This window comes from Ixodes scapularis, unplaced genomic scaffold, assembly GCF_016920785.2.
Source record: "Ixodes scapularis isolate PalLabHiFi unplaced genomic scaffold, ASM1692078v2 ptg001274l_1___fragment_3__unscaffolded, whole genome shotgun sequence".
NCBI lineage: Eukaryota > Metazoa > Arthropoda > Arachnida > Ixodida > Ixodidae > Ixodes > Ixodes scapularis.
In genome coordinates this window covers 22066-34360 of record NW_024610131.1, presented here as the reverse complement: position 1 = coordinate 34360, position 12295 = coordinate 22066, and the positions used below count along the sequence as shown (strand labels likewise).

At 41.7% G+C, this 12295-nt stretch overlaps 1 protein-coding gene across 2 annotated transcripts; it reads left to right on the top strand.

Annotated features, from left to right (window-relative positions):
* The first annotated feature begins 1585 nt into the window (after nt 1-1585).
* On the top strand, nt 1586-12261 carry LOC121834526. Of its 2 annotated transcripts, XM_042288225.1 has the most exons (7): nt 1586-1734; nt 1812-1923; nt 5263-5483; nt 7774-7840; nt 8944-9106; nt 11559-11682; nt 12171-12261. In XM_042288225.1, the coding sequence occupies exons 1-5, from the start codon at nt 1615-1617 to the stop codon at nt 8958-8960; spliced, it is 537 nt and encodes a 178-aa protein (XP_042144159.1). In that variant the 5' UTR covers nt 1586-1614; the 3' UTR covers nt 8961-9106; nt 11559-11682; nt 12171-12261. The 2 variants fall into 2 exon arrangements, 1 of the variants encoding a protein (XP_042144159.1); XR_006077247.1 differs by lacking the exons at nt 1586-1734; nt 1812-1923 and adding an exon at nt 4467-4583 and having other exon boundaries at nt 5255-5483.
* Nucleotides 12262-12295: the final 34 nt, after the last annotated feature.

The following is a 12295-nucleotide window of genomic DNA, read 5'->3' as shown; positions in this document are numbered from 1 at the left end:
ACATCGCAAGAGGCCGCGTCACCCCCATATCACTCACCGGACTCAGGTTCGCGCCACTCACCCCCATATTACTTTGTATAGTTTATCCCCCTTTTAATTTTTTTTTTCTTCCTTTGAGTTTGCAGAAAATGTTCTTTGAACGAGCGCCGTGTTTCCATGAAAAGTCGCGCCTGAGCGCTTTCTCTGTGGGGCGGTCCGTTGTGCCTCGCTGTCGGGAGTTTTGTTTGTTTTGTTTTATGTCTATCGGATTTTCAGTAAACCATCCTGTGGTTGGAAAGAAAGGAGTCTGTGTTGTTCCTTCTTCCCTCACTGTGAGTCCGTCACCAGGGCGTAGACCTATCGTCCGGTTAGCGGTCCTATCAAAATTAAAAATTTGTTTGCATAGAATATCTTTTTTTTTTTTCACCGAACCTGTAACAGGATTGAACCAGTGTCGCCAGTGTTCTACTGATTATGAAACAGACACCTTACCACTGCGCCACTTTACAACTTAGAATTGCTGTTTTCACAGTTTGTTTTATACGAGACCGATATGGGACAACGGCCGGCATTTTTTTTCCCTGGTGTGCCAGCTACCAGCAGAATATCCACTTCCAATCAAATGCTGGGGCGAGACTGACCTCGGCTCGCAACACGGAGCTCCTTATGTACACAAGTGGGCTCCTGAAAAAATCAGCGTAGGAGGTTCGGCCCATAGAACAATTAAACAACAAATAAGCAACAGGGTTCTCGAATTTACCAGAACTCAAAATTTACAGAAATAACAAGAAGGCGCGCCCGCTCCCAGGCATCAAACCTCGAGCCCCTTGCGTAGGATTTAAAGATGATAAACATTCGGCCACGAGCGCTTGGTCGGCGACGCGCGTGACAATAAGGTGGAATTGTTTGCAGTCATATGAACGTAAACGGTTGAGTATATGGTACTGGTGCGACCATATGAATGAATATAGTTTTGTATGGGCTAGACTATACAACCATACGGAACCACATGTGTATGGTATGGCTCGGTATGGTTCAGTCATATCCAACTATACGGAACCATATGTGTATGGTATGGCTCCGTATGGTTCAGCCATATCCAACTATAAGGAACCATATGTGTATGGTATGGCTTCGTATGGTTCAGCCATATCCAACTATACGGAACCATATGTGTATGGTATGGCTCGGTATGGTTCAGCCATATGGAACCGTATGAATCCATACCATGCCATACGGTTGGCCATATGGAACCATATAGATCCATACTATTCCATATGGTTTGCCGTATGGGTTCATATAGTTTTTTTCAGTAGGGCCACCAGGGAAAATGATCAGTAAAAGTGGAATGGCAATGCGGAACAAATCTAGATGGTTGTGCATGAGCACAGCCATGCCGAATAATGTTTCGGAAATATGATCCTTTGACCCGCAAATGCTCACGGGATTTTATCAAAATAGTCAAGGGAAAACTGGGAAAAGTCGGGGAATTTAAGATCACTAATTTTGTAGACACCCTGTTAAATTGTAGCAATGCTTTACCAGCTAACTTGCACCCTTATTTTTTTTTCTATATTACAATTGTTTTGTAGCACATAACATAAACTTTGCATTTGTACGTTCACTGTTTTTCAGATGATAGTCAAGATCTGGAGCCTTGATAAAACAATAAAGAAACTGGCAGTGGTTGCCACTTTCGACGCCTTAAAGAAAAAGGCCATAGAGTTCGGTATATGCTGCAATGGAGACATCAAGGTTTGTAAAATAATTTCAGCAGTTGAAATTATGTACTTAGCCATTCTTATTCTCAAAATAACATACCCTGTTTCCAGGTACACATGCTGGATGGAACGGAGGTGGACGAAGAAGCTTTCAATTGTTTGAATCAGTCACCTGAGGATGCTACTTACACCTTCATTGCAACAACATATTCTTGGGTGTCAGGCAAGTCCAAGCTTGAATTTACTTTAGGAATGGGGGAGTAGTAATTTTTCAGTTAAAAGCAAATGTGAGGCAAATTATAACGTAATATGAGAAATGAAAAATAACTTCGAAACGCCCAATTTCATAGAACGGAAAAAAAAGAACTTATTTAATTGATAAAGGTTCCCTAGCAAAGTTTCTGCCAATTAGTCTTTATTATGCAGGCAATTAGCAACAGACGTGCAGTATAGAGTTTTTGCTTCAAACGTAACACTTCGATGGCATAGTTAGAAGTTTCAAAGACTGTAACCACAAACTACAAAGAAATGCACTTGGATTATTTTGCTTGGAATTTTAGTTACACAATATAATAACAATATTTATTAATATTCTAGAATATGTCTAGTGTGCAGAAAAGTCAGCTGGTATTCTCTTTCGAGAAATTGGAAAACCTATAGGTACTGTGCTCATTGTGTTTTGTAAGCGAACACATCAAATACATAAAAAGTTAGCTTATTGCTTTTCTCTGACAGAACTCAGATGCACAAGAAGAGAACAAAACAAGCAATGGCACTGGCACCAGTGGTTGTATTCACCGGAATGAATAGCCAGCACTCTTAAAGGCTGACGAATGCAAAACGATTAGGAAGCTGTCCCTCGCTTTCCTCGTTTGCACCCCAAAGAGGAAGAGACACTGCCTCCTCTCTGTGGGGGCTAGTTTTTGGACATTCTGTTTTCGGGGAAGGAGGAGAGAAGAGTGCAAGAGGGAGGGGAGAGAAGGACACTACGGGAGGGATTTCAGCCATGCAGAAAGTGCTCCCTGTGCGTCTGTTTTTAAAGGGGAGTAAAGAGGTTCTTAAGAAAACTGAGTTTGAGCCAGATTCCAGCATAATGTTATCCCGTGAATCCTGAAGATGTAACTAAATGCGAGAAAACTCGAGAGACCTTAGGCCGGTCGTTGCGTCATATCCAGATTTTTCGGCCGCCAAGCGCGTTTTGCTCATGTGGGCAGCACATGGAATTGCAAGCTTGCCAGGTATATTACCCTGCATGTGACACTGGTTGTGACGTCTTTGTCTGGCTTTTCTGACAATATCAAGAGTGCACGTGCATAGCTTTGTTGGGCATTGTAGGCACGCAAGAGCAGAAGTTCCGACAAATCTGGGTACGATGTCACGCTCAGAGATGACAGGGCTTTGGCGCTATTTCCAAAGCACTGTTACGACTGCTCCTTGCATCAGACTGAAAAATAATTCCAATATTTGTGATCCTGGGGGCTAAAAGAAGATAATTAAAGTGTTTAATTTTTCGAAAATACAGAACCACTTTAGCTTCCCTTTAAGGCTTGTCGCGGCAAAGCACATTTTTTTGTCGTGAAGCACAAAAAACAGGTCCACATGCCAGTAGGCTCATACGAACGGTGGATCAAGCTTGTTCAAGGGCACATCAAACAGTCGGGTGGTGCAGGCTCTTTAAGGGAAGCCTTTTATATCAAATAACTGGCAAAGATTGATCATCTCTAGGCCTTCAAAAAGACCAAAGGAAAAAAGAAATTACTTGCTTGAGCTAAACGTGTTTGTCAACCTTGCTGGCCTAGTCATTGTTTTAACTTGTTCTCGAACGTTTTGTCAGCTTGTACAGCTAGCTGACACCATCTGACATGATGTTGCGAGGAGATACTTTACAAAAGTATGTCTTTGCAATCGGATGAGGCGGGATGGCGGTTGTTATGATAACGCCAATTTCCTACTTTTGATATGATTACATAAATACCATGTCTTTTATGTGTACCTCCCTCAAGCTCCATTGCTTTGCATCGTTGCTCTGTGATAGAGCATCTTGGTGGCCCGAAGTTTGGATATCGACCTCCTTCAGTTACTGTCGCATTGTATTTTGAAATGTTCCCTAAGTTTAAACTGAATATGGTGCTGCACTGTTATTTTATTATCACTATTCTTTTCTTTGTCTGCCTCTTTTGGAATGATGTTTTGCACTTCGTTTTCAGGTCAGCAGGGGGATGTAACATCAACACAACATGAAGGTGTCGATGTGCCTTTTGGTTCACAAGTTCAGTTTCCCTGGAGCAGCCTTAGCAAAGACGTCATGAAAGCATTGCAAGAGGGGACTCAACTTAACCCGACTGACCGACAAGAAGTTGTGCGCATGGCTGCCGCGGCCTGTCAAAAAGTCAAGGCTAGACCATCTGCACGTGAAATAAGGAGTGCTGCCAGTTACCTTGTTGACAAGTACCCTGGGGCACTTGGGGACCCCACTTCCTGCTCAGCTACGTCAGTTTCTTCTGTAGGCCTGGCCTACAAAATAGAGAACAGGATGGAAAACAACAGAAGAGGATGCAAACGCCTTGCGGAAGCGCTCACTGGTGGAACCATCAAGCTAAAGAAGCAGACATCTCGATCAGCTTACGGTTGTGTGAACTGGCAGCCAGCTACTACGAGTTCTTCACTTCATGAAGTGGAAGCCTCAAGAAAGTTTCTATTGGACGAGGCATTGAAGTCGACATGTGAACAAAACATTTGCCTTCAAACAAAGACCATGACTGAGTGCTACCCCCACATCAGGACGTTCATAAATTCGTCAGAGCCTCCATATTCAGCATTGGATGTCAAACGAGCGTGGCCACTTCTGTTTGTGAGGGAGCACCTCCTTGATCACTTCCATAGGTATAATTTTCATACATATTTGTCCATGAGTTTACTCAGGTTTAGAGTTATTTACAGGGTGTCGAAAAATGCAAAGCTATAGTTATAGAATTGACGACAATGGGAGCTGCAAATTTGACAAAAAAGTGTTCCTTTTATTATTAACCATTATAATGCTCGGGCTTGGTGGCCACTGTTTTAGTTGCATATGGACTAGGGCAGCGTGAGTAAGCAATTAGAATGTGGGGAATATCATTAACTATAAATGTAACTATGGCTTCAATGTTCTGATAGAGCAGTCACAATAGCATGTGGTAGAGGGCAAGAAACATTTCAGCACTGCAGCATGGTGGCACACATGACTGAGTGAATATAAAAAGAAGGCAAATTGGAAACTTGCAGCAGTTTCAAAGTTTTTCCTGGGATGTGTGCTTGAAAATCTTTTTGCACAAATATACTTTTTAAAAAAGCCAGAATATGTTCAGTTCTTTGCAAGAGTCACTCACTCCTAAAACAAACATACACTATTATGCTCATAAAAAGGTGCTTTGAACGACGAATACGATTGCTACTTTCACCATACAGTGGTCCTTGCAGATTTCTTTCCTTCAATATTTTGCTTTTCACAAAAAGGTATTTTGATTACAAAGATTTTGGATATGAAGAGTCAGTGATAACATGAATTTTTTAAGGCTTACAGGTGTCTGTCTGGACGGAAAATTGAGCCTGCCCAAAGATGTCCTCCTCCTTGTGACATTCCTACGTTCAAGCCCCAAAAATGATGCTGCGCTCGAGTGGAGCCTCAAAATCAACAAGGCCGAGGCAGAGTTCAAAGATCAAAACGCAGCAGCTGTCTGCCTCCTCCCATTGCTTGCATCCTACTTTCAAGAAAACCTCGGAGAGCTCTTCCAGTTACATCAGGTAGGAGCATTCATAATAACCAGGCTATTTGTTTCCAAAGACAAATCCTCATGACCCTGTTGAAAATAACTTCCTGGAAGTCTCACACAGGCAGTCAGCATTCCACTGAGAAACTATGCATCTGGAAATACTAAACTGTTCTTCATTTTTTGAAATTTTCAGCTATATCAGTCTTCCTGTATACCGTAACATACCGGTCATGCACCTATGTCCGAATAGGCGCCTACCTAGTGATTTTTAACCATTGGAGCAATGCCTTGTACTCTTTCTGCAGTTTCACTTTCTGAGCGACCATCCCCCCACTTTTTCAGAATTGTCTGCAAAATCTTGTGAACGCTTTCTTGGTATCTGACGACAATGCTGATAATGAGCACGTAAAAAGTGAAATTACTATTGCTATACGAGGAGCCAAACCTTCCTTAATCTTTTCCTGGCTGAGGTGGCTCAACTTATTATACTTGACATTAAAGTGCAATGGGAAGATATGCAACTCTAGGCTGGGTCATCTTATAGTATGTTCTACATAAATATTTCACTAAACCAAAGGGGGAGCGGCGGTGGGCACCCACTCTTGTACCACTTGCTTCTAATGGGTTCACATGATGTTTTGCATTTTTGGGATCGAGTGTTAGAGTTAACACAAAAATTATGCTAGAGAATTAACTAGTGACAAACGTTTGTACTTCCACTTCAACTCCTAAGTTAGGATCATTTGTTTTTAATATTAGCAACTTCCTTGTCCCGCAGGTGTAACAATGAGGCTTTGTGACAGATATCAGCAGATACATTGCTGCTTATTTAACGTTGTTTTTTAGTTGTTATTGAGCGTTAGGACAACAAATGTTTGTAGTTAAAAATGTCCTTAGTTGAGAAAATAACAGGAACTGCATCCTTTAATCTCAGCAAACGCTATCTCCTGTAGGTGGGATGAAGGGCTAAAGGAAATAAGGGTGAGATGAAAATAAAGTGGGTGAGACGAACCTCTTTCACATAAGTGAGGGGTGAATGGAGAATAGCCTTTTGGTATTCCCGAATACCCGTGGGATTAACAGACTCTTTCAAGGTTTGGGGTTCTTGCATGTGTGGGCAGTACCAGGAGTGCGCTTCTGAGACTGTGACCTCGCAGTGGGCGCATAGGCTCTTGTCTTTTTCCTGTGTATGGCGGCTTATGCACCATGTTCTTGTGGGTGTTACATTTTTCTGTTTCCTTGGAAACTATAGTGGTGTGGGTCCGTTGTCTTTTCAGGCGAACCTCTTCCCACCTGGTAGAATTACCATCTGGGAGTGGGTCTAAGTCTTCTTTGAGTAGAGCCGTGAGGTGTTTTCAGTGGGCCTGTTGTTTGGCTTCCTGGGAGAATAGGGGATCCTTTGTGTCTTTTTCAATGAAGGCGGCGCTGTTGTCACCAAGGATGGTAAGGATAAGGGAAGACAGGAACTCGCATGCGGCGGCAGACGCTGTTTCATTTACTTGGGAATGGTTTGGTGTACCAGGAAGCAGTGGATTTAAAGTTGTCGGCCTTCCTGCCAGAGTCCTTTGAATGTGCCCCACACTCGTCGTGTGTTATCTCGGAGCTTGCACCTCAGTTGTTTACGGAGCTTCTGGGTGTATTTTTTATCTTCACCGTGGTTGCATTGAAATTGGCTTGGAGTTTTCAGTCCTTATTTCTCCTGTAACATTGTTGGGCTTGCAGTCCGATAGCACACAAGTTGAGGAGATGAAGGTCGGGGTCTGGGTCGTCTTGTTTGGCTTGGTACTTCTGAGTGGATGTGGCTTTCATTATTCGCTCACCTAGACACTTTTTCAGGTGCTAGGTTAATGAAGCTGATCTGTCATTTAGTGTTGGGGTGCCTTTCTGTCATTAATTATATTTCGACGGGTAGGTGCTTGCTTCCCAAGGCGTCGGAGCAGTTCGCACTCGGGCTTGGATGTTGTGTATGGCACATGTCAAGTCTTGTGGTGTCGTTCTCAGTGCGACGTTTGCCAATGCGAATGGCAGTCTGTTTTTCTTTGAGAATTCATAGATTGGCCTGCTTGGTGGGTGTGAAGACATTGCACTCTCTGTCATTGTCTCGCTTGTATCCCCATATTCGTGCATCTGCGGTAAAGTCGCCGGCCGCGATAAGTTCTTCGGGCATCATTCTTTGCGATCCGCCTTACGTCGTCTTGCTTGTGTCCCACAGTTCTACATTCTGTGGGAATAAATAGACCCATAGATGTATGGTACCTTCACTAGCATTTCGTGCTTTCGTGCATTTCTCAATTAACCACACGTTTTCTGACTTTTCTTAGGTGACAACAGAAATCACAGAGGAGTTTCGTAACAGTCTGCCTGCTTCTCCTGTAATTGTTGCACTGGGTGAGCTTCATGTGTCTTTTCCTCGCATGCTTTGTATTTTTGAAGGTGCTTTCTTTTTTAATTTGTGTTGAATTCTGGAACGACAACCTAGACCGTTTTATCGTGGGTAGTGCCATTTTGAGAGTGAGAGAGAGAAGAGGGGTCAGTGCAGATGACTCCTAGTGACTCAATTGTAGTGGGATACTGTAGTGGTGTAACCAGAGTGCTGGAATACTGCAGTGGTGTAACCAAAAGGTGATGTGCCGATTTTGACCAGAGCTAGATGGACGACCACATTGTTTGGTTTTGGCAGCCTTATCAAGCACCAATGTAAAGCACATGTCCTGGTATTATACCACACTTCGACAATCAATGCTTGATTGATCCAGCAAGAAAAAGAGAAGTTTTTATTTTGGTTTGTGAGTGCAGGTGCCACAAAACGGCATACAGCCCAAACAGCAGGTGCCTGTGAGGCATTTGATTGTTTGGGCCTGCATTCTGTGTCTTGTCCAACCCGAACAGCCAAATTTTCTGCTCGTAGAATGTGTGGTCGCATGCGGTCTCCAGTCATTTAATTTCTAGCTAAAGCAATTTAAACGAAACCGACGACTGGCATTGCACGTTGGTATCAGACTTCCATGCTACTGATTCTGTTCATAAACTCAACAAAAAGTGTTTGATTCTGCATGCTCATATACAAATTTTTTGTTTTGTTCAAGCCTTCAGGAGCACTTTGCATAACTTAATGTCATTACTGGGTATGGTTGCTCAACACTATTTAGTGCGACCCTTATTTGGCTTGGCATATAAGGTGTGCCTTATCTGTGATTGTGATGCATCTCAGTCTCAAATCTCAGATATGCGTCACAATCCGATATCAGTGTGCCTACCTATTCAGTGTTCCTGCTGGTAATACCTCTATAGAAGTTTCCAGATGTGAATATGACGATGGTATTTTTTTCTTCATTTAATGCGTGAGCGTTATAAAGCCCTATTAGAGAAAAAGCCGGCGTAGTGGTGTCGGTCGCATGACTTTTCTGGTCACTTGACTAGATAGGTCGATACATCTGATACTAACACATTTTCTCCGCATTAATTACATTAATCGCTTGTTTCCCTTCTAGGCCGCTCACTTTTCTAATGCAGCTGCCAGCTGTTTGTGGACCATGAGGTGATGGTGGAAGATGTGGGCTTTCTGCAAGCTGTGGAGCTCCTTTTCGCCCTTTATTATTGTTTAAACATCCAGTATGCCAAAAGTGCGGGAATCACACTTGAGTTCATTCAGAGGTATGGTTTATTTCCTTCATAATTTTGAGCCTCATGAGAGGCAATAAAGAGCAACTCTGCTGAATTTTGGCTGAGAAAACGATTAGTTCTCTTTATAATCATCTAGGAAGGCTACAACTGAAATCTTTCTGTATATAAAATTGGACCCTCAAAGTTTGACAAGCGCTAATCTGCTAATTTTAGCGAGCGATGTGCTGGCTAGCCAACTTTGGCACTTCCTTCAGATGTGACGTCGTGTTGATGTCTGTTGTATGCACCGGCTTTTTTCTCTTTCAACGCCATCACATGTCCAGTCGGTTCAGACTACACTACCTAGAGTTGACCCAGTGAGTGGGGTAAATCACGTAATCATGCATCTGCCATGGACATGAGTGTGCATGCAACTGACGTCGCTGCTCGCCCTTTGCTGAAGTTTCGGTTTCAATTTGCGACTTGAGTTATAAATAGCAAAGTTGCACAAACAATATTCTACTTTTCGTGAAACAATGTAGAGTTGTTCATGAGTGCTTTTCAAAGTAAGGTCATCCACTATCTTGAAATTTTCTGAATTGAGTAGAGTTGCCCTTTAATTTATCACTGGCTACCCACATTTCCAAGCTCAATTTCAGAGTCCATTATTAAACCACAATAGGTGTTGTATTCACGGACCACAGAATGAATAAAACGTGCTTGGGACGAAGGAGACGACAAACATTTCTTTCAACTAAGAACAACAGGAATGAACTTAAGAGCACTCCGTGCAATTCAGACTGCCAAGAAAATGGAGAGAAAGGGAGGCAGGAAGATAAAAAGGAAAGTGTAAAGTTAGAATTGTAACTCATGCTGTTACTTCACTCTTTTTCTTATTTCCTTCCTTACAATTTTTGACACTTACCTTTCTCTCTTTCTGCCTCCCTTTCTCTCAATTTCCTTGGCGGTCTGAATTGAAGGAAGTGCTTTTAAGCTCATTCATGTTGTTAATTAAAAGAAATGTTTGTCGTCCTTCGTCCGGGTATGTTTTGTTCTTTCTGTGGTCTGTGAATTTTACCAACACACTCTTCAGTTACTTTAAAGGTTGTTATATCTTGCATAATAATTTGATTTAAAAATTTCACCTAATGTTACAATGTGACTATGTTTGATCCTATCCCAGAAATTACAAATAAATATGTCAATATATCTACTATTCCTATTGTTTTATCTTTACTGAATGTGTCATTTACTTATAATTCTATTTGGCATTCAGTTAGAAGGCAGTGTCATAAGCAGTATACATCATTAAATTATTTTTGGCTGGAAACAAATTGGAGCCTCAAAATATGTTTAATATACTCAGCTAATTATTTAAGAGTTTCTTTACTGCACCACACTATTCTGTATTACTCTAAGAGTGTCTACAAGTGATATGTGCAGATGATCTCTAATTCATAACTAAATTTGACTGATATACAACCTTTTCACAACTTTTTGAAGCTTTATTTCTGCATGTTTTAGTAGCATGTGGTTCACGTTTGATTTTGTACCTGAATACCTTTTTCTCGTCTTTATACATGTTTATCAATCATATGTTCTTTCGACAATGGCTGGCCAAAATGTGGCTTCCTAAAAAAAGAGAATGATTCTCTTACAACATTCCTTTTGCCATGTCTGGTGCTTTTAAGCAATCATTAACAGCTAGTTGAGTATTTTAGGTCATTCAACTGTCTGCAATACTAATTATGCAAATGAGTGCTTGCTTAATTACGAGTAGAAATGCAGAGGAGGAATTGCTTTGTGACTGTGTAGGACAACAGACAAATTTTAATGCTGTATTGTAATAAAAGAAATAAGCGCAAAGTAAGTACTTGTTCTTCTGTTTATGTCGCTGCTATAAAATTTACTTTTGTTTGCTTCCAAAGCTTCTCCTAAATGACTCAAATCAATTACATCGCTGGTCTGTTCAATATCTTTTTAAATCAACATGTTTTTAGTGTTTTGTAGGTCTAAAAGTTACATTATATGAATCCTACCCGTTAAGATGTGCCACATCGGGCTTATAACTTCTGAAATATTCCGAGTTCTGTATCCCCATCGCATCTGAGTGAGGGAAGCCTTGAGTGCCAGATTTTCTCCTCTTGCAGAAAAATGACACATTATTACAATTTTTTTTTTGTTCCCTCATTGTTTTATTTTCCTCAAAATCTAGGCATGAATTTGTACCTTGACATATTTTCTTTAAGTGCACAGTCTGCTGGCCTAAATGTAGGTTTTGCTCAGCTTGTTATGGCTTAATTGTTATTTTAGGAACCTTCAACACACTTATACTTTTGAACTGTGCGCCTATGTGACTTTGGTGGCAAAGCTTGGGGCTTTCGACATTACTTGTGCATGTAAAATGTCAGCAAGTACTGATCCCAAATCCTTCACTGCAATTTTTTTTCACTTGTCTGGTTTCTGACCAAATACTTATGGGCCAATCTGCTATTTGTTTCAGATACCAAGTTGGTATCAAACAACATGATGGGTCACGACAGGAGGCCGGGAGGTCGAAAGGAGCTCGGGCAAGAGCAATCAAAGCCGCCACAGATCTTGCTGCTTTTGAGAAAAAATGGAACAGTGTGAGTACATATTTGATTTGGCATGTGTACGATGTGGTATCAAAAGGTTTCCAGTCTTGTTTTGTATTAAAAAGAAAACCACATAGCGGCACGACACTGCATTCACAGGGGTCGAGGGCAGCAACCTTGATCTGTCATGGTGCTGAGCGGCTCAATGTGGCAATGCACAGGCGACTTGGTGCATGATTACAACTGGTAGCAGCATGCAAAAACACACGGACAAAGGGACGAATGCACAGGACTTCGGTGTTTCCTTTTCATTAAACATTTAGTTGAAGTTCAGCGCTCGCCTTGTGCATTTCCTCCCTTTGCCCTTGTGTTTTTGCGCGCTGCTACCAGAGGCTTAGAGCATCGCTCTGTGAGCTTGGGAGCCCCACTGTACAGGTTTTTGTGACTTCATGTGCGTGCACCTCTGCAATTTGTGCAAGTGGTTGTGGTCCTCCCGTAGCCTTTTCAATCATCTGAATATGAATTTGTTTTATTTTCAGCTCATCTGATGATCGATCGGATGCCATGAAGGTTTCTTTATAATTATGTTCTTTTACGGTTTACAATATAGTTCTTCAATTTCAAAACTGCCTCCGTTTTGTCTTGTCCCTTTTTTCAGACACAC

Bases quoted from the DNA above. Each gene is read 5' to 3' on its own strand.
- LOC121834526 (XM_042288225.1), top strand. From the start codon at position 1,615: ATGATAGTCAAGATCTGGAGCCTTGATAAAACAATAAAGAAACTGGCA. The intron at 1,735-1,811 runs GTTTGTAAAATA...CCCTGTTTCCAG, and splicing joins GCTGCAATGGAGACATCAAG to GTACACATGCTGGATGGAAC. The intron at 1,924-5,262 runs GCAAGTCCAAGC...TAAGGCTTACAG, and splicing joins AACATATTCTTGGGTGTCAG to GTGTCTGTCTGGACGGAAAA.